The sequence below is a fragment of the Atractosteus spatula genome, chromosome 17, assembly GCF_055471065.1.
Source record: "Atractosteus spatula isolate fAtrSpa1 chromosome 17, fAtrSpa1.hap1, whole genome shotgun sequence".
NCBI classification, from domain to species: domain Eukaryota; kingdom Metazoa; phylum Chordata; class Actinopteri; order Semionotiformes; family Lepisosteidae; genus Atractosteus; species Atractosteus spatula.
Window position 1 is genome coordinate 13,845,697 of NC_142722.1, and position 24,570 is coordinate 13,870,266.

Here is a 24,570-nt window from a genome sequence, read left to right on the forward strand (position 1 = left end):
AACCTTTCGTACTTATAACCTTGAATGGAGCTATCGTAATACTATTATTTTAAAGGTCAGAAAACACGAATTCGTTTTCTTTTACTCCCATCTTACATCCAGCAAAATGATAAAACGATCGCATGAATTATTGTATTTGTTACCCAAGATGCCCATCCCAAATGCAGTTCCTGGATTCAAAGGCTCAACCGTCTGTTTACGGTTACTAAGAACCATGGCGGTGTTGCTAAGGACTTTGATTTTCTTTAACTTCGCCTCTGTCATTCGTTTGCAAACGTTTACCACATCTCTGGCGCAGAGTGGGGACACCGGAGCGACAAGTGCAAACGAGCCGTCTCCTCTAGCAGACACGAACGGGTTCAACACTACGGTGGAAAACTTTGCAGCAGCTTCTGTATCCCAGACAGCAGGAGCTGCTCCCGAACCGCCGACAGCTGAGCCAGCCGAGATGGGGACCGCACAGCCGACCAGCACGACCAGCACAAGCGGTTTCCCCTCTCCTCTCACCACCCCTGAAACTAACACAGCCCCTCAACCCGAAGCGACAGCCCGGAGCGACGTGTCTCCGAGAGCCGAGGCGCCAACAGCTCCGACTACATCGGCCCCCTCTTCTCGGCCTCTGCCGCTCTCGGGTTCCCTTCCTCCGGCTATAACTAACGGTATGATTACACAGCAGGCAATGAGGAGTTCAGTGACAGGTTGGAGATGTCTGAGGGACTTATTATTATTATTATTATTATTATTATTATTATTATTAGGGGTGCCGTGCGAGTACAGTGCAGCTCGCACTGCGATCCTAAAATCAGATTTTGTTCTGGGTCGAAACAACTAGGCATTCACCCCACCCATCCATTAGCAATATTTTGGAGGGTCGTCAGCGGCTGCTGACAGAACAGTTATTCTGGTCCCATGATCCTCTCTCCTCAGTCGCGAACCTGTGTCCCTGCGATCTGCTGGCGAGTCAGTGTGACGTCAACTGCTGCTGCGACGGGGACTGCGAGGGCGATTTCGCTCTCTTCACCACCTGCACCGTCGACAGACTGATGTAAGTCATCGCTGCCGGGCTCGCATGGCGACGTCCTGCATTGGCACTGGGGCTTTTTCAGACTTGGGAACCGTGAGCTGTCCTGTGCGTCTCCTACTTCGCGGCTAGGTGGCGCAGTGCTAACGGCGTGGAGTTTGGACGTCCTTCACGTGTTCCTCCCACAGTCCAAAGACATGCTGGTTTCTGGGGAAACTGCCTCTGGTGTGTGTGTGTGTGTGTGTGTGAGCCCAGAGATGGACCGGTGTCCTGTCTAGGGCCTTGAGCCTGGTGCTGGCAGGGACATGCTCCGGTCTCCCTGCAACCCTGTACAGGATAAGGAGGTTGGAAAACGGATGGATGGGTGTCCTACTTCCAGTCCCTCCTTAGAACTTACCACTTATCCTATGATCTATCTTGCTCTTTCAAAATCTTACAAAATGCTGCTTGTCCTACAGTTTAGAACATAAGCACCCTTTCCTGAACACAATGTATTTATAAGACATCAGTCTGAGGAATGTTATGTATGATTATATCTATTAATACTACAATAATAAATAGAAGCTGCAAAAAGTAGCGTTTTAGTAATGATAAACTGTATGGATGAAAGCCAGTTTGTAAGTGTTACTTAGATTATTGCCTTTGCTTTCTCTGCCGTGAAGTAGTTATCTACAGTCCTGTTAACATGGACCCACACAACGTTATTTCTGCATAAGCAGTTCATAAAACATTTTGCAGTTCATTTTCAATCAAAGTGCAAACCTGGATATGCCACTGTGGAAGCAGTGTGGTGACGTTCTCCGATGTGAGTGACGGCTTGCCCCAGCGGTGGTGTGACACTTGGTCTTGTGTATTTCAGTGCTGACTCCCAGCTCTGCAGCCAGCAAGCTGCTCTCTACACCATTAACACAGAAGATGGCCTAGCGCAGGTAGAATCCACTGTAGCGCAAGAGATCAACCCAGATGTCTTCTGCATCCAGACTGCCAACTGTAGGTGAAGCTTCGGTTCTAGAAGCATGTAAAAAGGACCATTTATCATCCTCCATGACTGCAGGAATAATGGAAAGGAAAAATGAAAAGTAGCCTTTTGCATGCCTGAATGTTACTCATACGGTATATGTGATGACTTAAAAGAGAAACTGCAAAAGAGCTTTTGTTTTTCTTTAGATAAGGATGGCTTGTCATTTGCTTCTCCGGAGATTCCCACATATGGGAATTTTGACAGTCTGTTCAGGCAGTTCGGTGGGTTCTTCTTCAGCCCCGCAGATGGAGGTGGGGCAGATACCATCCCCGACAGAGCAGACCTGCAGCCCGCCTCTGGCTACCAGGTAAACGTGCTGAAGTGGCTCTGTGTGTTTAATCTCCGCTACAGTTAGTGTAGGCCAGGACAATGCTCACGTATTTCTATACAGTACATACAAGTCTCCAGGTACCTTCCGTAAAAAATAAAGCTGAAGAAGGCTTCACAGCCAAAACGTTGTGTTTTCTCTCTTCTCTTTTCAGCAGGGAATAAACCTATGACTTGTTCCTTTTAAGATGTGGGAAGCTGTAGTGGTGTTTTAAATTTTAAAGTGATGGAATTTTACTATGGTGGCACAGCAATGCAGGTTTCCTCCCACAGTCCAAAGACATTCTGGTGGGTTAATTGGCTTCTGAGAAAATTGGTCCTGGTGTGAGTGTGTGTCTGTTTGTGTCTCTATGCCCAGCCGTGGACTGGCATCCCCTCCAGGGGGTACCCCAGAAAGTGGAGGGATGAATGGAATCTTATTATGACGGTGCACATTGGAAAATAAAGGCTACAATGCATGTGACATAAGAAGTGCTATATTTTTTAAGCTGCCATCTCCTCCTCGTTCAGTATGGCGATGTCATTCAGACAGTGGATGGAGCAAGGATCCGAGGGGTTCTGAAGCTACCAGCTCCCACAGCCACTTCCCAGTGCTCCGACACCAATCCTGCCGGTACGTGGTTGATCGCTACATCACCCCATTTCCTGGTATCATTGTGAAATGTTTCAGGAGGGCCTTGGTTATCCATATATCTATACCCAGCCAACCACCAGCACAAGATGTTTATAAGCACTATTATAAGCATACGTACTGTACATCTACTTCATAAGTACGTACACTATATGTACAATTATACGTACACAATATGTACACTATTGCTAGTTTTCACAATTGTTTTGTTACCTTTTATCCATCCTTACAGCCTTTTTGGAAAACCAGGTAACCCAGTGCAGTCGGAGCCTCAACGTGGCAGCTGAATGTACCAACCTGACAGCACTCAGCCAGCAGAGCTACCTCAGTTTCCAGGTCCTCTCTGTGAGTGAACGCATTGTCTTACATTCATGTGCTGGCAGCAGTGAGATGTGTTGGAGTGATAAAGCTGCAGATTCATTTATGAGATTCAAGTCTGTCATCTCGGTGAGTCTGGGTTCCAGTCCAGATCAGATCTCAAGAGTTTGTTGGTGTCAGTGTCGATCATGTTACAGCAGTGGTTTGGGACTTAAGCAGGTCTATTTGGAGAAGGTCATAAATATCTTAAAAGTCCTAGGACTGATGTGCAGTATCCATGACCCTTTAAACCCTGTAAGTAAAGTAGTTACTGTCATGGGTTAGGGCACATAGAGAGTATCTGGCAAGAACAGAGACCCCAGTAGTCAATTTAAAAAAAAAATGGAAGCTAACTTTAGTAGATCATTTGGTTTTGCAACAGAAGCATATTTGGAGACAAACAGTTGTGCCACTTATTATATGGACATTTGTATTATTAACATAATTAATCCTTCTCAACCCGTTAGGAGTTTTGAAAATCAAAGGCCTTGAAAGAAGTTCACATCTCTTTTGACTCGTGCCCATTGTTGTTATAATAACTATATAATAATCTGAAATGCAAGGACATTTATTTCAGATTCAGATTACGTACTTAAATCCCAGAAACTCTTTCTAGTTACAATTGTAATATTCCAATATAATCTGTTTTCCATTTCCATCATGTTTCTTTTTCTTTTCAGGTTAAAAATGACATCAATAAAGTAAGTCCCAGCTGGTTTTCTTTACAGATTGTCCAAAGGTTTAGTAATGTTGCCATAACCTGTGAGTAGATTGGTATGAATGAAAGTCACAGAATTAATGCTTTAAACTGTTTTTGCTTCAGGTGCAACAAAAAGGTACATTTGTTCATAGCAGTGTTTTTCATGTTTATTTTGCATGATATGCTGTTAAATGGGGATTTATTGATACAGTAATTAAACAGTATCATAAGAACTTTAAAGGTGGTGTGTTTCAGTTATGTATCAAGGTAAAAAAGGTGTGCCTGAAATATGAGGTGCACTGATATCAAGAGAAGATTTTAATCAATCTAGTGTTTTTTTTTATTACAAGACTCTGAAGAGGTGGGATTCGGGGGTGTGGAATGTAAAAGGGTTAAGTCATTTTGTTGTGCAAGAGATCAGTTTACTGTCAATCCCACCCGTCTGTGGACATCACTAGTTGGTCACCCGTTAAGAACCGTTTAAACAGCAAACACAAGCACGTCGGAGGATGAGTACCGTTTGCTGAATATCTTTGCAGCACCACTTCTGCAGCAAAGTGTTTTGAAGCCAAGGTCTGAGTGCAGAAACATCAAAAAGATCCAATTTGTTGAACAAATCAAATTACGAGAAGCAGAGCACCTCAGAGAATAAAAGCCAGAAGACAATGGGGACATATGGGAGAAGAGCTGAGAACAATCAAGACAAATTGCCAGAACTCTGATGCATTAGCATGAGAAATTGTACATATTTGTATTAAGAACGGTACGAAACATAAAAAGTCAAATTTGAACCCCATCACTTCGCCAGCATTAAAACTGCTTGGTTGATACTGCATAGTGTGCAAAGGAACAAGTAATAGGTTTATTCCATGCTGAAAAGAGAAGAAAGAAAACACAAAGTTTCGTCTGTGCAGCCTTCTTCGGGTGTAAGCTACCCACCTGAACTACTGCATAGTGTGTGTGCTTTTTGGTAAAATATCATACAGCATTCTGTTGTTAGATCATATAAACAGCCCTTCTGGTGTGTAACTGTGTGGTGCGGGCTCTGACGGACTGATTGCTCTCCAGCAGCTTGTCAATGTCAGTGTGAGCTCCATCACACTGCAGGCCCTGAATGGGGCTCGAAGCCGACTGGGCTCCACTGACAGCTCTCTGTACAACCCCGTGCTGCTGGAAGAAAGCTCCGTGTGCAACAACGCAGTGCTCCAAGTAAGATCCCCCTCGTTCTCTGACTTCTTCCACTAGAACTGTTTGTTCCTTCGGAACTGGAGTCATGTACTTCCCTAGAATTTGAATGAGCATTAAGCTGAAATGCACAGCAGTAAAAATTGATTGAAGTGTTGTAGCTGATCCCAACTCTGTGTGTTCAATGTGTTTAATCATGGAATGCTGTTATGGTGTCTCAGTTACAGTTCAATGGAATGTGATAATTAACCGTACCTCTTTTTAATTCCCTGTAATTAAATTTCAGAATTTACAAGTGACTTAGGACATTTACAGGCAGCACAGCGGCACAGTGGTCAGCATTGCTGCCTCACAGCACTGGGGCACCAGGTTCAATTCCAGACATGGGGTGCTATCTGTGTTTGTGTGGGTATCCTCCGAGTGCTCCGGTTTCCTCCCACAGTCCAAAAACATACTGGCAGATTAATTGTCTTCTGGGAAACTCGGTCCTGTTTGTGTCACTCTGCCCTGTGATGGACTGGAGTCCTGTGCAGGGTGTACCCTGCCTTGTGCCTCTTGCTTGCTGGGACAGGCTCCAGCTCTCCCGTGACCCCGAATTGGAAGAAGCTGTTAGAGAATGGCTGGATTGATAGAACACTTACTGTGAAGTGTTTCTGTTTGCTGTGTTTCTGTGCTGCAGGTTGGTTATGTGGTCACCTACAGTGAAGCTGGTGCAATTGTGAATATTGCAGTGTCTTTTGTCCTGGGAGCCATTGACAGTTCCAAAGTGCCGATACAACAGAAGTTTCAGATCACCTTTGTGCAGGTGCAGTGAAGCAAGACCTGTTGTGTGTGTCCATTGCTTGTGGGGTGGTTAGCACGATTGCCTGGCAGCTCAAGAGTTGGATTCCTGGCTGGGGGCACCTGCCTGTGTGGGACTGATACAGTATGTCCTCCCTGTGTTAGTGTGGGTTTATGTGAGTGCTCTGGTCTTCACACAACCTCCCGGATTGATGAAGGTGAGAGTCGATTTAGACTGCTCTGAATCATTCCCAATACAACATGTAAAGGATTGTATAGTATAAGGGTTACACAGCAAGAGATCTAGATGTGGAGATGTTGTTCCTCACATCTGTGGACTTCTTGATGTTCTGATACCTTTAAAAGTAACGTGCATTGCTTAGAATATATGTTAAAATTAGTTAATGCAGACGACCATTGCATGGAGAAAGAACATTTTTATTTTAAATATTATAGTTGAAAATAATGCAGTATTGTGTTTTTCAGGAGAATACAAGTCCCGTTCCTGTAAGTGGAAATCCAGGATACGTTGTTGGGCTCCCTCTAGTGGCTGGCTGGAGACAAGAAGAATATCCTTTTTCAGAGCTACATACTGCGAGCGTTACTTCATAGATGTTTATAGCTAGTTGCCATGTGCCGTGAGGTGCATATAGACGGATTTAAGACACCAGAATCGTGGTCAGTAAATCATCATGTGGAAGAGTGTATTTTGGTTGCGATTTTACATGCGTGTCCTGTTCTAAAAAAATGCAGGATACTTAAAGCATCAACTGCAATACTTCAAAATCCTGCAAGTCAAAATATCTGTTGGAGCGCTGTTTTTATTCTCTAATGCCTAGTTTTGTTTAAAAATCCCACCTTTTTCATCAGTAAGAAAATGTAGTGGGCACGACTTATAAAAATGTAAGAATAAGGCTATTAGCTTTGTTTTTACTTAATCACAAATGGGGGACACGACAGTTTTGTTTCAGTAGACGGCTATGAGTGTTTCATTATACAGATTAATTACATTCACAGTTTCCGTTAGAAAGACCAGCCCTTTGAGAAACAGGTTGGTGTTCCCAGTTCAAGCCCGACTCTGCTTCTGACCTGTGTGCTGTTAATCTCCTTGTGCACTGCTGGGAGATCACCTGGACATACCGCTGTTGCACAGTCACATACAACAATTATTGATGCATTATTTATTTATCCTAGTAACTCATCCTAAACAGAAACAGCAACAGGAGCCTGGTTGCATTCTCACGATATGATCTGTAACATGTAATAAATTAAACACTGACAAAATGTAGAATAAAGCGATACAAGATACTGGAGTGCTGAACATATTCGAGTCTTAAAGTAATGAGGCTACTTAATCATACACAGGACACATGAACGTGTATGGTTGTTTATTAAATTTGGGAAAAGCAAGGTTGTCTTGATTGACAAGCAAAGTTGCTTTAACTTTCTCAGTTTTTCAGACACACTGTACTTTTTATTGTGCTATGTGAACAAAATGACAATCACATGTGTTATAGGCATTACAGTGCAGGTGAAGGAACCCAATGTTGAACTGAAGCCAATGCAAGCACTGCTTGTTCATGGGTGGAATGTAAAGTCCGAGCACCAGCAGGACCATGTGGATGTTAGATTTACAGAAGGGTGTGCTTTGTGCTGTGTCCTTAACCATGTCTGGTACGTCCGGCATTGCGCAGAGTGCCAACAGTTTTGCAGGGCTGACTGTCCTTAAGAGCTCCAGCCTTCAAGACTGCCTGGAGGCGGCTGGAGAGAGGAGCCCAGTCTTGTTTGGGGTGAACATGGTGTCAGGATGTACACTGAGGTGGGTGATTGCCAGCAGGAGTGATACTGCTGTATCCAGGGAGGGCAGGAGCAGCTCTGTCCTCTTCATGCACATACACTGAACTGCTTTCACACGCATTTTGTCTGGAGTCATTTTTCCCACCTCGCACACTAAAAACAAACACTAACGCTTTATTTGAGTGTCGCTGCTTACTGGCTGCATAATTCCTTCATGACTGCGACACAGGATGCTATTACCACATTCATACTGCTTTACATGGGCATGCACAAATGGCATAATGTACATAAGACGTCAAGACATTTGCCTTTGTTTTAACATGATTTATAATGCTGGGTAAGATGTCATTTGCTCCTGTCCATATAAAGCAGAAAGCAAGTGATTATAACGTCTTCAGTAGGAACTATGAAGGAATTGTAAAGCCAATTTTCAGCAACATTCAAATAAAGTGATTTCAGTGTTTCAGTGTATTTTTCCTTACCAAGAGATCTATTTAGTAAGCCATTCCTTTTGTGTAACAGTTTGATACAAACTCGCATATAAATTGCATTAGCATGCCCTTCCTTGACTTATGGCGAGTGTGGTGAGTAGAGACCATGCACAGACCTTCCAGGGGTTGTTTGTGTCTCTGCAGGGTGAACAGTGCTGATAACTGCACAGTGGTATCTGAACAGACCCTAGGGGTGCTGAGGGGCCAGGAGTTTCCCCAGTACGTGGCATCCTTTGGGAATTCCCAGCCCCAGGATATCTTGGATTGGGTGCCAGTCAAGATCCAAACTACCACAGCTGTAAGAAACTCACACCTTCTATGATATTATACATCATATTTAAGAGAAATATGCTATTTATATAGTATATATAAATATACTTAATATACATGTCATAGTCATTTTGGTGAATCACAAATATATGGTGTAATAAAAACTTCATTTAGAAAGTTTAATAGGATATTATCATTCTCTTACAAAAGTAACTTTCATTAGTGAACATGTGATAAGGTAATATTTTTGGGGGTTTTGTCTGCTTCTGCTTTTATTTAGCCATTTAATCTGAGATTAAATGTGTCAATGCGGTTGTTGTTGAAGAAAAGTGGAATTTCTTTTTCTGGATGTGCTCCCCCTGTACTACATTCAATAACAGTTCAGTCACAAGTCATGTTTTAATCATGGCCTGTTCTCATGACTGTAGTCTGTTACTCACTAACCTGATTCTTAGTAGCATCAGGAAGTGGTCTAAGCAGTTCTTGAAGAGGAAAACTATTTGTGGAAAAACACCTGCTGAAAAAAAGGTTAACAATTTTGAAAATAGAGATTAATAAGAGCATCACAAACCAGATATGTATACAATACAAAATCATTTGGGTCTCCTTTCTGCAGGCAGAAGTGGGGTTGAGTGGAGGCAGGAAACTTTCCTGAGTTTTGCAATGTCTGAGTCACCATGACACATGGCTATATCTTGCATCCTTTCACAAGGGACGGTTATGTGTAGAAAACCTGCTGTGTGTTTCACAGGGATGAACAAATGACCATGAATCAGGGGATCATGAAGGGAGAATCGCAGGCGGATACGCATGTTGATGAATCTGCAGTGTTTTCTGACTGGGCTCCCTTTGATGGTCTTTCAGAGCTCGACCAGCTGCAGCATACCCCTGTCCCTCGATATCGAAGTGAGGTGGACGAAGTACGGGTCTCTGGTGAACCCACAGGCGCGGATACTCAATGTCACTGTGAGCATCTCCACAAATTCCAGCAGCCTGGTACGCCATCGGGTCATAGCGAATCCCAGTTCGTTTGCTTTCTGTCTGGGAATTAAAACTGTCAATTTGATAAGTAGCGTGCATGCTTGGATCGTTCTACTGCATGGAAAAAATACTGATTACTCACATTTATAGTCACGAACACCTGGAATTTGTGGTCTGTTAGCAATGTAGAAGAGATTCCGCCATACCAGCTGTGGGGCAAAATGATATCATTACACACTCAAAAGCCATTTGTTTCTCTACCTTTGTTACCTAACTAGTATGTTCGACAAAGCTAAAAGTGTAGTGCAGTGCAGTGACATCATGGTAAAAGCATGCTAAAGCAAAATTGCCTGATAAAGCATGATACAAATTGTGGGAAAAAGCGGAGATGATGGATAACATGCAAATTTAGTGAGTAATTTTCATAAGGCAAATTTGCCAATGTGGTGAGAAAGACTAGCTTTCACACAGTGTTCGTGTCTGTGAAGTAGGTGGCTGTGACCACACGCCCTGCAGTCTGGAGAGCTACTAATTTTCTCCTTTGCGTTCTCTGCAGCCGTCTCTCGCCGGAGGAGAAGGCATCCTGCAGATCTCCACCTCGGCGGCCTTCATTGACGTCTCAGCTCCCGCACAGCCAGGCTACAAAGCCCAACCCACCATTGATGCCAAGCTGCCCTTTGACTTCTTCTTCCCATTCGTGTGAAGCGGGCAGTGATGTGAGAAGGCATCTGCCGAGTGTGGGTTGACGACTCCACAACACCATTTGCACTGCAGTGTAATGGGGAGGACTGATATACAGGATTTCATAAATCACCTTGGTGTTATACATGAACATTTTCCTCCCTGAACAGAGCTGCTTTGTGCAACTTTCTAACTCAAGGAACGCTAAATTCAACTTGGGGAGTTTTATTCAACTCAGTGCTGGTCTTGCTATGCCACACATAAATGTCATTCTTCTCAGGTCATTCTTTTACATTTTTTTAAGGGCTTTGGCCCTCAGTGGCCACCGGATTTTCAGGTCTAAAGCACTCGATAATTTAAGAAGACCTGTGAAACCTGTTAGACAGTAGCTCTCAGGGTTCCCCTTATAGATACTTTCAAGAACAGGAGGGCTGAGGGCTAGTTAGTAGTTCTCACTAAACTGCATTGCTTTTGCCCAAGAAGTAATTGTGTATCAAATGTTTGCTATAATCTCTACCACTCTACCTCCCCGCAAAAAACAGTAGAATCAAGCCATATTTTACAAGATTTGTACAGCAGGCTACTCTTACACCTTTTTGGGGTTGAAGAATGTAAAATCAGTTTACCACTAATAATTCTGTTTCAACTGAGACCCAACTTCATTTAAAACTTCCACGCTCCGGGCAGTTGGAAAACATACAGGCCCGGGACTGATGGTAGCTGTCTTTCCATTGGATAGAAGGAAAGAGCACCCTTTTGTAGTAAAGAAGTTGGCATCAATTACATCATTGGCATTTCCAGCTGGCAAGATTGGAAACTGCTTTTATCTGGATCCAAGGTGTGTTTTCGCACTGAGGGTTGCTTGTACAACTGTGTAATATAGTCATTTAGGAGCTCAAGGCCATTTGTGGTTCTGAGTGTGTTGTGCCTGTTTCAGTCGACGCAGGTAGACTGCACTGCAGCAAGTAGCTTCTCTATCATTGCATTCATCTTGTTCAGTACTGTATTGTGCAAACCACATCCTATTGACAACCTTAACAGTAAGAGAGAAAGCATAGCCCACATAAGCCATATATTTGGTTGAGTTGCAGCAACCATTGTCAGCGATGGCCTTAGTTCACCTTTGTTTCCTAATGGTTGTGATTGAATAGGCTACCAACACTACTGATTGAAAGATTCTGCTCTTTAATTCATCAAGCTTTTTGAGGAATCAATTCCTTTAAAAAAACCATAGGCAAGGTGTGTTGTAAATTTACTTGTGTTAAACTACAAGCTTTTTATTGTAAACTGTATATATTGTAAATGGTTCAAAAAAACTCTTTGATAAAAAATGTAATATGCTTTTTTATAAGTTATAATGATGAACCATCCAAATCTATTAACTTGACCATTAACCAAAGGGTTATAAAAGTTTTAAAAAGCAAGACAGATTATAAATATAGAACTTAAATACAGACTGGTTTCATGTACAATGTTTGCAATCTTTAATGCCATTAGCAATGGTATATTGTTTGTGACAATATGAATTTTGGATAAAGACTGTCCCTTACAAGTGTCTTATATGGAATAGTACTTTTGAAATAGAAAAATATGTATATATCTCCTTAAATATGTAAAAAAAATCTGAATTCCCATTTTTTCTTAAACATAGCTTCACATTTAAGCACCTACACATAAAAAGAGGCATTAAGCATATCTCAGAAAAATAACACATACACTTTTACAATTCTATGGTAATTTGGACATCTAAAATCAGAATTCATAGGTCAGGCTCTTTTACTACAGAATTTTCAGGTTATTAAAGCCAGTAATTCCAAGATATTCAGTCAATAAAATGACCAGACAGTGGAACGGGAGAAACCACAATAAGATCAGTGCATATGCAGGCGGTTTGTCTATTACAATTACCAGCAAGCATACAGTATCTCACAAAAAGCTGGAATAGCAATGAGTGTAATGATGAGGAGGAAATCAAACATCAAAGTACATTTGTTTTTTTTAGTAAGTAAACTAAAAGTTAAAGAATAAAATGGCAAGAACTCATTTTTTGTTGTAGTTAACAGCCTGTACCCACCCATTACATCAGTATATTATACACTGGACTTGCAGCATCATCTCAGTCTTAAGAGAACTGTGTGAAATTGGAATGGTAGCTGTCATTGTTTAAGGGCACTAGCGGACGTAGTGGAGCATGCCGTGAGGACACATGGGGTGTGCGTGACGTGGGGGCGGAGCTCTCCGTGATAATTAGCACCAGCTGTGGGAGTGGTTTAAGAGCACGCCAAACACTGCCCCAATTAAAGGGCGAGCAGATCCAGTCCTGAGTTGGCTGCGGCTGTGGGAGGATGTGGGAGAGTGTGGGAGAGTGTGGGAGATTAGGCGTCTTGTACGCAGAGGCTCGGCAGCAGGAGAGCCAGGCTGAAGCGACACGGCAGCGAGCGTGAGACCGAGGTGAGTGCACCTGCCTGCCACCTGAGAGCGACTGGGAGGTTGTAAGAGCAGGGCTGTCTGTGTCCGCTGCGTGTGAGGTCATTGTGTTACTGCAGAGTGTGCAAGAGTCCGTGTGCGAGTACCCAGGTGCTAGGCGTGGTAGAGGAACTCTTCCCCCAGGTGGTACACCGGTCTCTGGTGGGGACGCAGTGGTGGTCTGACAGGCGTGAAGCGCCAGAGAGGTTGTGTGTGTGTGTGTCTAGTGAGGGACAGCGCGTCAAGCCTCGTCACGGAGGGAGGTGAAGAAGAGACTCAGGCCATAGTTAGTGTGCGAGGCCCAGCCCGGAGGCGGACGGATGAGAGAGCCAGTAGGGGTCGTGGAACAGGAGCAGGGAGGCTCCGAGCTCCAGGGCGTCATCAGGATGAAGCTCGTCGTGCCTCGGGTAACTGCGAGCGAAGGACCCCAGGCAGGGCAGGGGCAGGGTTGTGACGGAGACTCTCGCTCGCGGATTCCCAGAACCAAAGGCCCAGAGTTCCCAGAAAGCCCGCATGTGTGCCGTCACACACACTGAGGAGTGGGCAGTGTCTGCACCACTCGCGGAGGGGAGTGAGTGTACAGGTGTGGAAAAGGTTCCACAGCAGGAAAAGAGGGGCGTGTCTGGAGTGTGGGACATGCCTGTTTGTACCCCTGGGGCATCACAATGCATCATAACAGCCTTGAACTGCGCCTATACATTAAAGCAAGTGCCCTGGATCTCTCTTTCTGCTGGAAATCAGACCTCTGAAATGTAATGTATTTAAGTAAAGCAAAATAAAAACTTACTCTGTACTCTGGATAATTACCTGTACAGAAAAAAAAATCACTGACATTTCCTCTCTTTTATACACGTCACCATGTATAAAAGCATTATCGTTATCATGCCACAACATTCTTGACTTCAGGTGAAGTTCTACAGACTTCCCTTGCACATTCTAGTACTTAATCCCATGCTGCTGTAACAGTCTGCGTAGTCTGTCATTTTCATCCTCCTGAAAAGAAAAGAAAAGAAATTCAAAGATATCCATAGCACAGTAAGTAAAATAAAAGTTAAATAATAAAAAAGCCATATACTATTTATGTTGAATTATATATATATATATTTCAAAATGTTAAGTATGGTAGTCTGCTGGACCAAAACAACTTCCCACCGGTACTTCCTCAGGAACACAACAGGATTTTTAAATCATCTTTGAAGTAAGAAAAAAAAAGCAGCTGCTAAGCATTTGTACTCATACGCATCATTTTTGCTTTCTTTGAAGTTCCAATAATTTCCTCACAGATACATTGACGACACCAGCAATCCAATTTGTGTCACAGTTAATTTCTGACAGCGTTTCAAACACTTGAAATTGCACTCAACAGAAAGAACCGTTTTGAAGAAGCCTTAGTTACCATGTGGGCTTTGCGTTGCTGAAGATCGTTGACCTGTTGAGTGAGGTGTTCATTGGCAGTTTTAAGTTTCTCTAGTTTATAATTAGCCCGAGTCTTCACGGAGACCAGCACCCCTGCAGAGAAACACCAAGAAAGTCTGAGCCATTTATCAACAGGGAAATTACAGAGTGACTGAAGCTACACATAATCTACAAGTCGTTAACTTTAAGGCACATCAAAGATGTTTCAACTGCCAATGGGAGTGACCCACAGCTTTATTTGTACTTTAATATTAAACTTGGTTCAACCAGAATTCCACCCCTCTCCCAATTTCTATTTGGAAGTGCTCTGCAAACCCTGTGATTCTCCATTCAAAAAGCCCATATACCCATATGTGCCAGCATGCCATCTCACCATTGATGATGCGGGCTACCCTCCAGAGACGAAGCAGGATGAGCAGCCCCACGCCGTCAAAGGCGTCTTCGTGAGAGATGTACACAATATCCAGTATAAAGGACACAATGACCACAATCCCGTCAAACACTTCAAACTTGTGTTTGAAGAACTCCAGCTGGTAGGCAAAGAGTTTCCCCAACAGCTCAACCATGAAGAAGGTTAGTAGAGCCAGACTCAGGTAGTGGAACACCTGGACACAGCAGACATGACACAAAAAAACAGCAGTATTAGATCATAATAATAACTCAAAGAGCTTTACAGGTAATGGGGACTCCCCTCCTCCACCACCACCAATATGCAGCCCCACCTGGATGATGCGACGGCAGCCATAGTGCACCAGTACGCTCAACACACACCAGCTATCAGTGGGGAGGAGATCAGAGTGATGAAGCCAATTCATAGATGGGGATTATGAGGAGGCCATGATTGGTGAAAGTCAGGGGGCAATCTGGCCAGGAAACAAGCACAATATATGTACAGCAATTACTGGAAGACCTGGTGTCGTATGGCAGCCTCAGTGAGTTGTAATGACCAGTCTTACATAGATCAGGCTGAGGATCTAAGGCTGGGCCGACTGGACAAGACAAAGAGGAACAACTAAGAGGTGACTAGCAGAAAGGAGAGAATCAGTAGAGGTATAAGCCGGGAGATGAGGGACTGGATGTAGGAAGGGGCAGATCAGTGAAGAGAACAGTTGTTAAGGCTATGAAGCAGGAGTTCCCAGCTAGCCCTCCAATACAGTCAAAGGGAACGCTGGCAGAGGGTACACACAACAGAGACACAATGGCCCTGCAATATCTGCTACAAGTACCTATAGCAGGAGGTGTGAGCACAGGCGTCTGTGTCCGTTTCCTTACCTTGGGGGCAATCTTCTCATTATCTGCCTTGATGATAGCCAGGTCCAGAAGCAGTTCACAGAGCACGAAGACAGCATCCAGGATCACCAAGCAAACCACAGAGATCTGCCAATCAGCATGTAGACAGTTGGCCATTTTTTCCATTGTTTAAAGTTTTGTATTCCACTACCTTCCCATGTACAGAGTATTAGATGCTTCGGCACTGTAATCTAGTCATAAATGTAAAATAAACAGAACAGTCACCATCAATCAATCAGGAGGATAAAGGGCTGATTCCTCTGTTGAGGAGACTTGACCCACCATGCTGGTCAAGAGGATTGGCTCCAACAGGGAGCAAATCCCATGGCTAGCATAATGCTCTACCAAGACTGTATAAAATGTGCGCAGTTAATTTATCTATAATTATTATATAATATAACACCAGCATGCACCTGTGAGCCTCCAGTAGGAATGAGAGCTAGATTAGTCCTTATTCATCTATACATTCTCTTGTCTGCACTGTTGGCTCACAGCATGGGAAAGACATGGTCGACAGCTCAGATCAATTTGCTAGTCCCATGCATGTCATCTGCATCACCCCTGTGATGCTGCACATGCAGCAGTAATGAGCAAGGTCTCTTAGCAGATCCAAATTCCAAACTTAGGGACCATGTGTAGATATAGGTGGTCCCAAACTTCAGTTACAGAACATGAAGTTACAGCTGAGCTGTTTTAATGACGGTCGGTCACCTGGAACTTGTTGGAGGAGAACAGCCTCTGCAGAGACTGGCGGAAGGTGAGGGCGTGCTCTACCGGCCGCTCTGTCTCCAGCTCAGCAGAGGACTCCAGGCACTCCTCCTCGTGCAGCTGGGCCAGCCTGTCCTGGTCATCGCCCACCACCGTGAAGTGTCTCAGGTACCGAGACATCGGGGACACTGCGGGAGCCTCTCGCTGTCACGCTGGGGGCAACAACGATTTCCACCCGGAATTCAGGAAAACCAAGGAATGCCACAGTGCCAGAAAGCTCTGAGACGTACCTGTACTCAGATTCCCCTGGTCTGGGACACAAGAAGCATTTTTTTTCATTGATACAACAAACAGCAGGACCAGAGGTGTGTCAGGAACAGTCTGAGAATGCAGTGTGGTGAAACAGAAGATTCACTGCGATACTCAGAGCCTTTACCCTTCAGCGGAAACGCTTTTCTTGATCTCACAAAGGACCTGTAAACGATCGGGGGGGCCTGGAGCAGTTCCAGGAAAGAGAACAGCAATCTGTTATTTTCTGCAATTGTTTTTGTTGCTTTTAAATTGGGAGATCGAAGAACAGTTTGCACTGAAGAGGATCCCTTAACGAGTTGCCCAGTGAATGAAATTAAGAAGCTGGATGTGGTAACCAAGACTGAGACATAGACATTACATGCCTCTTCAGATAGAGCATGACATCCATCCAATACCATTATCCAAAATGTTAATTAAGTCAAAATCTTGCATTATTATTATTATTGTGTTATTCCACACATGTGAAATACAGGCTCTATTTTCTGTAACTAGTCCTGCTGGATGTCATCTTGAGGGAGCCAGGAAGCAGGATGCATCCCGGACACGACGCCAGTCCATCACAGGGCACAGAGGGACACAAACACACTCACACCAGGGCCAATCAACTTACCAGTGTGTCTCTGGACTCTGGGAGGAAACCGGAGCACCTAGGGGAAACCCACACACATAAAGGGAGCATGTAAGCTCCATGCAGATAGCACCCCAGGTCTGGAATTGAACCCAGGGCCCCAGTGCTGGGAGGCCGCAGTGCTTACCTCTGTACCTCCGTTTGTGACACCGAGGAATACCAAAATGATGGTACTGATATGTTATATGAAGATCAAAAAGCACTGCTCATAATCTAAGGTGGAAACCCAAGGTATGTATTAGCATACGTCACAGAGCTCATTTATCAAAACAGAGTCTGACAAAGGGTAAAGAATTACACTAAAATGAAAGCTCAAAAGAAAAATAATTTATATTTGACTACTATTATTACTTGTTTTATCAATATCGATATCATAGTCATTATTAAAAAAAGGTACAATCAAGGTCTTTCTGTCTTGGACACTTGGACACATTTCCTTCGGATAATACAGTTAAAAATCACAATACACACGTGTAGGCTCCAGATTAATTCAAACAAGTGTATCTGGATGACAAATAAAACACCTGCTGTGGTATCTGATTAGAAATGGAACGAAGGTCATTGTGAATGTTTAACTCACGTCTGTTCTAAGAAGCCTTCCACTGGATTCACTTCATTACATTTGGTAGAAAACAAAACGGAAAAATGCTGACTTCTACAGAAACAGACTTCCATTTCTGTCTACTCTAACTATTAAAAAGAGACCAGATGCATTTTAATTCCAGCACAGATAAAGCTCTATGTAACCGTTTTTCTAACAGACAGCCAGGTCTCAAAAGCACATTCTATGTAGAAACAGTATTGGATTAATAATCAGGCTTGCGACTCAACCAGAGATGCTCCAGACACAGTGCTCAAACCTTTGGGGGGGATTCTGACTAAGAGGTGATCAGTCATAATATCACAGATGGCAGCTCCGCACCGCTGCCTCCTCAGCTGAGAACAGACGCCAGATGTCTGAACCTGAGGTCCCTCTGGTACCGAGCAGACTAAGACTGCAACAACACATCTTCAGTATAACTGCATTTCCTGTGTACAGCTGTACTGCCTGAAATATTCTGTTTTTAAAACATTTAAATAATCTACTCACCAGAAAGGCTGTTAAAATTTAATGAACAATTTAGATCCTTTCTTCACAATGAATATACAGTACTGTAAGATCTAATCACTTCCACTCCACTAATCAAGCTTCATTCTGCTCATTCGTTCTTGTATTCTAAACCCACTCAGGAGGGTGTGAAATGGGATCCTTCTGCTCTACATAAACACTGCTGTTCTCAATCCTCAGATACTGGGCAGGTCTCTGATAAGCAAATCCACAGGCACAAAAACTCAGCAACACACTGCAAATATTGATCCAAGCCGAGCGATGCCTTTTTTTCCATGAGCCTGAAAGTGGAGGCTCTAAATGAGTTTGTGTTTATTCCAAACTATTTTTTTTCTTCAATCTATTCTTTACAAGGCACGCACACCTATTCTGATGCCTGCATGCTCCTTTCTGATATACTGTTCTGAAACAGAGCAATCTGTGAGGATGCCGAAGAAGCTGTCTTCTGTTAAAAATTACAGAATACAGAATGTTTTAATTGAGCAGGCACAAGATGTTATTCAGACATTTATGTGTAATGGTGTTCTATGTGTTTCTACAGACTACTGACTATTAGCGAGCAAAGACTCACTTCACCTCAGGCAATGATAATCTGAACCAAGCACAGGCCTCCTGTATATGTTAAATAGATTGGCCACATCCACAAATTCACAAACATCTGGAGGTTAAATTAATGGAAGGTACTGGCCAATACAATTCCTCTTTGTTAATGAGATAGTGGGCAAAAAAAAAAGTCAAAAGTACAGATCGGAGGGACAATTTTCGCCGCCCTAAACAAAACGACAAAAACCCAGAGGAACGTTATCAGATATCTAATAAAAAGACAGGGATGTCTTTTTGTACACCTCGGAATACTTCTACTAAACAAAGTAGTTCCCAACAGTTAACGGAGATTACAAAACAGCAGTATTGTTCAACAGTATTGTTTTCGTGCTTCCTTTTTTACTTCGCTCTCTGTGATTTCCAAGATACTTAAAACAGGCTGAAGTTCTGAGAATCTACACAAGTTCAGAAATACTGCCATCTTTGGCATGTGATGGTCTATCCTGGCTCCACGACCACACTAAACAAGAGTGGGTGTTTTCAGCGTTTGGTAATACTTTTAAAGTAAAATATAAAACTTGACGTATCTACACGCAGATGCATCGTTGCACATAGGATTAACTGAATTGTGTATATATTCGATTAATGTTTTTTTTAAAAAAAAGCAGTGCTCTAATGATATGAATCACGGCATAAAAAAAGCGAATGTGACTTACCTAAATAAACTAGACTCACTGAAGATGTCAAGCTGCGGGTTGTTTTTATTTATATACTGCTGTCATGATGACTAGACACCTTCAATCCATCTTTAGTTCCTCTTTTGTGAAAAATACTACCCTGTACCCGGTACTTTTATCAGTGCAAATACTCAAGCAGCTCCTGATTATTACAGGTGCGCGTACATTTTGCGTTTTCCTTTGCAAATTAAATGTTAAGTCTGCTTACAACAAAATAAGGAGCAAATCCACTTCGTCTACGGAAAGCAGTTAAAAAAGCGGATGTGTACGATTATTTTTAGGTGGTTAGGGTGGTAAATCCTTAACCCCACTTTCACAAATATTCACATTTAATAAAATAACTGTGATTTGATGGTCTAGTAGTTTGCATCTATCAGTACCTTTGTGCGTTTCTTCAAAGTCTAATGGAAACAGCTGAGAAAACTCTAACCTCGGAGATGCGATAACTCGTGATTTCCTGGTAGCAGGGAAAATGTTTTTACCAACCAAAACCGAATTACAACTCCCAGCAATTAAGATCGTAAAACTTCTCGCTTGACGGTTTATTAATTGTGCACCAAATGCGTCAAAACAGCAAAATGTAAATAACATTAAAACAGCATCTGAAATCCATAACTGTTCGCATCACTGCTGCGATTTCTTCTTCTAATCAATGTATGTTCCTTTTTTCTCAAAGTAATACTGTAAATGCACGATCAACGCATCTTTATGCTTGCAGAAAGTAAACAGTACCTGATACGTGTGAAAGTCTTTTAAAAGTTGCAGATAGGCTCGTTTCCCCCCTTCTTGTACGCTCAGTGAAAACTTTGACCCCGGCAAAAGCCCGCCCCTGCTCTCTTTTTCCTGAAGGGTGAGACTGGAATAGTCGTTTTCGTAGAGTCGGGATTCGCTGCGACTCCAGTCCTGCAGGAAAATCTGGTTTGAGCGAAGGAGCTCTCAGAAATCCCAAACTAACCCAAACCAGTGAAAGGGGCCTTGTGCAATGCTGGCGTTACTCAAGTCAAAGAAACAGTTGAGAGACTTTTGTACACAAATAAATTGGGGAATTCAACTATATATGAAAAAACTGTTCTGTGCGAGTCGTAACAGGAGCTACGGGACTGCAGTGTCCACTCATGGACCATTTTCAGGTCTTTACTTGGTGGGCTTTTGAAGTGCTCATGAGTGCTGACAATGGTCATTCACGGATATAACAGTATTGATCGCGTAACCACGCTTTACTTTTTAGACAACTTCAAAACAGATGCTGAGGTTGAATGACAAGTTGATCGATTTTAACGTGGAATTCCCCAACACCGTCAGACTCGCTTGTGTCTTTAAAAAACAGATGTTTGTATTGACGCTCATTAAAGAAAAGCTCCGACCTACCTCATGTTTTCTCTCTCTTTTGCCTGGTGAGGTCCGCGGTGTGCCGCATTTCTTTGTTTCCAGTCATTCTGCCGATATAAAATAAAGTCACAGATCAGACGGAGTTCAATTGTATTCAGCGTTTTCTACAGTAGCTGCAGTGCGGGTAGACACCTGGCGATTAACTCGATCGATTGAATGATTATTCGTGCTAGTGTGATGAGTCGGAAATTATTCTCGCCTTTTAAAGATTTATGGCAGGACATTATGGTGGTTTTATACGTAACCTGCTTTCGGAATTCTGTGAATTAGTAACACATGTTACCAGCACCGTATGTTACTACAGCCGAGAAGATCAGAGAAACGACCGACGAACAGAGGGAAGTTTGGATACGTGTGAGGTACAATCGGATAGATTGTTTTGAATTTCATATATCATATAGATTATGGCATGCTTGTTCTCGTACAAAAAAAAACTTTATAAAACTTCTTCTTCTTCAGTGTGAAGGATAATAATATGGACGTTCAGTGACCCAAGATCATATTCTTTTATGCTAATCATCCGAAAGGTAAATAAAGGGTTAAAATGACGCTTTGTCTCTTCATCTAACAATTCTCACGACGTCCATTTTTTTTGTGCTATGAGTTGAAAAGGGCCTTAAACGATTTAATACTCGGAAAAAAAGAGCAACATCTAAAGAGCAACATTTATGTTTTCAATGTAAATATGTTGACACTGAGGAAAAAAAACTTCTTTCTTGTGAACACAAAAGGTGTTTCAAAACGCGTCGGTACTTGCTGTAAGCCAAGTTCCTAGACTTCAGGACGCCTCTAGTGAAATTCTGGAGAAGAATGGGCCATATAACGTGCACAACAGTCCACTGAACACCAAAAGAAGCTTACTTCAATCCATGCATGTTATGTTTCAAGGGAAATGTTTTTTGGAGGGCAGCATTTCGATTATTTGATCGTTTAGACTGACAGCTGTCACCCGAGCGCCTCCAAATCCGTAAAGAGGGGTTTAACCCTTTGACCTCCGACCCTTGGTGCAAATTAAGAAGTAAAAAAAACGAAGAAGAAATACTCCCAACTACTACCCGAGAGAACAACGCCATCGGTCAGTCGGAGGCCGGAGGAAGTCTGAAGTTTTCACAAGCCACCGCTCGCCAGTGACGGACCACAGGTCACGGCCTCTTTCCCAGACCGATGGGGTGGCCCTGCCTGTAATATTGTGGCCAGGAACGTCCCCGCCGGTGCCACAGGGATCAATCCCTGGGGGCCCTTACAGCACGACTCCGCCGGGACAGCGGCTCCGTCCCAAGCCGAGAATGTGACTGTCATGGCGTGAACACACGACTGGCCAGGACCTGTGCACAGGGCTGGGAAGACCGGTGGCAGCTGGAGCTCACAGATCAGCGAGAAGGCTCACGTCTGCTCAGCAAAAGGACTGAACCCCGAAAAGGTGGTCTTTGTCAACCAGCGCAAAGCGGGCGTCACGATGTACAGCGTGGGTTGCTTCCAGCCGTGGGTCACCCACGGCACTAGCGTGACCGCATCATCAGATGTGATTCATCAGTTTAACTACGTCATGTCTTTTCAATAAAATCACTGCACTATTACAATAAGTACTAAAATGATTCTGTTAAGCTCAGTTGTTGCAGTCAGACGCGATTTCGTTTGGTATTAAGAGAAACGTTCTCAAGCACATTTTCCTTATTTTGGCCTCCAATATTTTCTTCGCTTACCCCAGAAAAACGACGTCTTTGTTGCGGATGTCAATTTCCATGATGACCGGCGCATCTTCTTAAAAGGGCAAGAGGCCATCTGAAAAACGGGCAAGCACATTCCTCCTGCAACAGAATTGTGTAACTTCCACCTTTCCCCCACAAGATGGCGATCAGCACAAAAATTCAAGCTCCGTGAAGTTGGCCCCCTACAGACAGCACAAACGATGAAACCCAACTCATTCGTTAGTGCTACGTTTGTGCCGGTTTATGCCGTTAACAGTAGCGTTTTGTACTGCTTTTATTCCCGAAATATAGCGCCTTGTTTTCCCGGTGATCACATGACCATGCACGGTGACCTTGACCTCCAGTGACCCAGTCTGCCGAGTTCAAGCGTCTGTTACCGGTGCGAAAGTAACAGCTCTGCAATTGTGTTCCTCTGTTGGCCCGGGTGGGGGGCGGCAGTGGATTTTGCATTTAATATCAGTGTCTTCTGTGCGTTTGTGTGAGCAGAAAAATTAAATTTGTCACGAATATCACATACCCTAATCAGAAGAGTTGCGGGTGTAGTCTCAAAAAGCGAACACTAGAAAACAGTTGCATGTTCTTACCAAGAGGCTTTAACGAGCACGTCTTAATACTTCGTAGCGGTGTGCTTTTTTAAAAATCTGAAGAAGTGATCAGTTTCTCACAGTCTCCTTAAATAAACAAGCCCGCCAAGGGACGTGTGAAGAATCGACCCGTCAAAGAGGCTTGAACCTGCAACCTTACGAACAACAAGACCACTGTTGCACTTTTTATGCAAAGCACACTCGTTAACGTGAAAAAGAACCAGGGTATTTTTTAAGGGGCACTACGTACAAGGTTGTCGCAGGTAGTAAATAAAACATCCGAGAAGCAACACTGGAAAGTCCACCGTCTCACAAACGACAAAACTCACCGCAATCGGTTTGTGTCGCTGTAAGTAGCGTTTGTGCTACCAAAGAACTCGGTACTTGAACTCCTGATTGTGATGAAATCGATGGGGGCAATTTGTTTTCCGAGTCTGTCTGCTCGGGTGGGGTGGATGTTTCAATATATTTCAATATAGCGCCTTTTATTCCTGGCTGTGACATCACTCTGTGACGTACAAAACAGCAAAGTCACGACCACCAGATCTTACAGTTGTGATCAGTTGACCCCAGACTTTGCAGCCTTTACACGAATTAACAGTCTTACATTTAGGGAGGAGTTACTATGTTAGTTCATTGGGTTAGGTGTTTTCTTTTAATTTTTAACCATGTTCTCGAAAATGTATTGCTTGTGTACTTCTTTCATTGACGAAGAGACACCAGTTTCCAAATAACCGCTGGTGCAACACGAGAGCCCATATTCACAGTTTTAGGTATTAGTTTCAAGATCGAGATAATTTAACAATAAAAAACAAAATTGAAAGCACGAGCATAATAATATAATGATCATACACTTTACATTTCTATTCATATTTGAAGTACAAAGCAGAAGGTGTTTCCCCTACCTTAAATATACGATTAAAATTGTTCAAATACCATGTATTCATTACAGAAAGCAGCGGAGACAGTTATATTGCAAAAATGTATTTATTACAAAAGAGTACGGGACATTGTGAATCAATAAAGAAGTTAAAAAAACCAAGCCGATGTAGTTATTTTGCAATAAGTAAAGCATTTTAAAAATAGATTCTCATTGACAGTGAACAAGCCGATCCACCTGGCGCTGCTGGCTTGAACAGCTCTCAGAGCCGTGATTGGCTAAACCCCCGAACAGCTCGGGCCGCGATTGGGTGAAGAGTGAGAATCGACACTCTGATTGGGTAAAGCGCCACAGCGGAAGTTCTGTGTGAACCGTGTGTGCTGTATGAGCACGCTGGATACACAGTAACAGTAACACATCCATTGCTTTCCAATTACTGATCAATCTAAGAGAAGCCGCACTGAGGTTAAAACAGAATAGCAGACAAAGAATGTCATGGCATCCACAGCGCGTTCACGACTCCGATAGCATGTCACGATAGGAGATCACATCGCGATA

The 24,570-nt window shown here is 43.2% G+C and overlaps 2 protein-coding genes across 4 annotated transcripts; one reads left to right on the plus strand and one right to left on the minus strand.

Moving 5' to 3' along the window:
* The first annotated feature begins 148 nt into the window (after window positions 1-148).
* On the plus strand, window positions 149-11,779 carry tctn1 (tectonic family member 1). Of its 3 annotated transcripts, none has more exons than XM_088935974.1 (14): window positions 149-659; window positions 928-1,045; window positions 1,881-2,011; window positions 2,189-2,349; window positions 2,880-2,982; window positions 3,233-3,345; window positions 4,038-4,058; window positions 5,126-5,266; window positions 5,922-6,047; window positions 6,509-6,591; window positions 7,701-7,841; window positions 8,455-8,608; window positions 9,445-9,576; window positions 10,118-11,779. In XM_088935974.1, the coding sequence occupies exons 1-14, from the start codon at window positions 149-151 to the stop codon at window positions 10,262-10,264; spliced, it is 2,082 nt and encodes a 693-aa protein (XP_088792100.1). In that variant the 3' UTR covers window positions 10,265-11,779. The 3 variants fall into 3 exon arrangements, with proteins under 3 accessions (XP_088792100.1, XP_088792102.1, XP_088792101.1); XM_088935976.1 differs by having other exon boundaries at window positions 361-659; window positions 9,445-9,546; XM_088935975.1 differs by having other exon boundaries at window positions 361-659; window positions 5,129-5,266.
* Window positions 11,703-20,881, minus strand: hvcn1 (hydrogen voltage-gated channel 1). The gene is made up of 8 exons (XM_088935979.1): window positions 20,819-20,881; window positions 20,183-20,353; window positions 17,045-17,081; window positions 16,126-16,334; window positions 15,397-15,501; window positions 14,498-14,729; window positions 14,105-14,217; window positions 11,703-13,701 (listed from the first exon to the last, which is right to left on the minus strand). Exons 4-8 carry the CDS (start codon window positions 16,300-16,302, stop codon window positions 13,645-13,647), a joined length of 684 nt encoding a protein of 227 aa, XP_088792105.1. The 5' UTR covers window positions 16,303-16,334; window positions 17,045-17,081; window positions 20,183-20,353; window positions 20,819-20,881; the 3' UTR covers window positions 11,703-13,644.
* Window positions 20,882-24,570: the final 3,689 nt, after the last annotated feature.

What these genes read in the sequence shown, in the direction of transcription:
- tctn1 (XM_088935974.1), top strand. Translation starts at nt 149, where the DNA reads ATGCCCATCCCAAATGCAGTTCCTGGATTCAAAGGCTCAACCGTCTGT. An exon ending in TCCTCCGGCTATAACTAACG is followed by an intron (nt 660 to 927) that starts GTATGATTACAC and finishes CTCTCTCCTCAG; the next exon opens with TCGCGAACCTGTGTCCCTGC. An exon ending in CCACAAATTCCAGCAGCCTG is followed by an intron (nt 9,577 to 10,117) that starts GTACGCCATCGG and finishes CGTTCTCTGCAG; the next exon opens with CCGTCTCTCGCCGGAGGAGA.
- hvcn1 (XM_088935979.1), bottom strand. Translation starts at nt 16,302, where the DNA reads ATGTCTCGGTACCTGAGACACTTCACGGTGGTGGGCGATGACCAGGAC. An exon ending in ATGAGAAGATTGCCCCCAAG is followed by an intron (nt 14,730 to 15,396) that starts GTAAGGAAACGG and finishes TGCTGTGTCCAG; the next exon opens with GTGTTCCACTACCTGAGTCT. An exon ending in AGCAACGCAAAGCCCACATG is followed by an intron (nt 13,702 to 14,104) that starts GTAACTAAGGCT and finishes TTTTCTTTTCAG; the next exon opens with GAGGATGAAAATGACAGACT.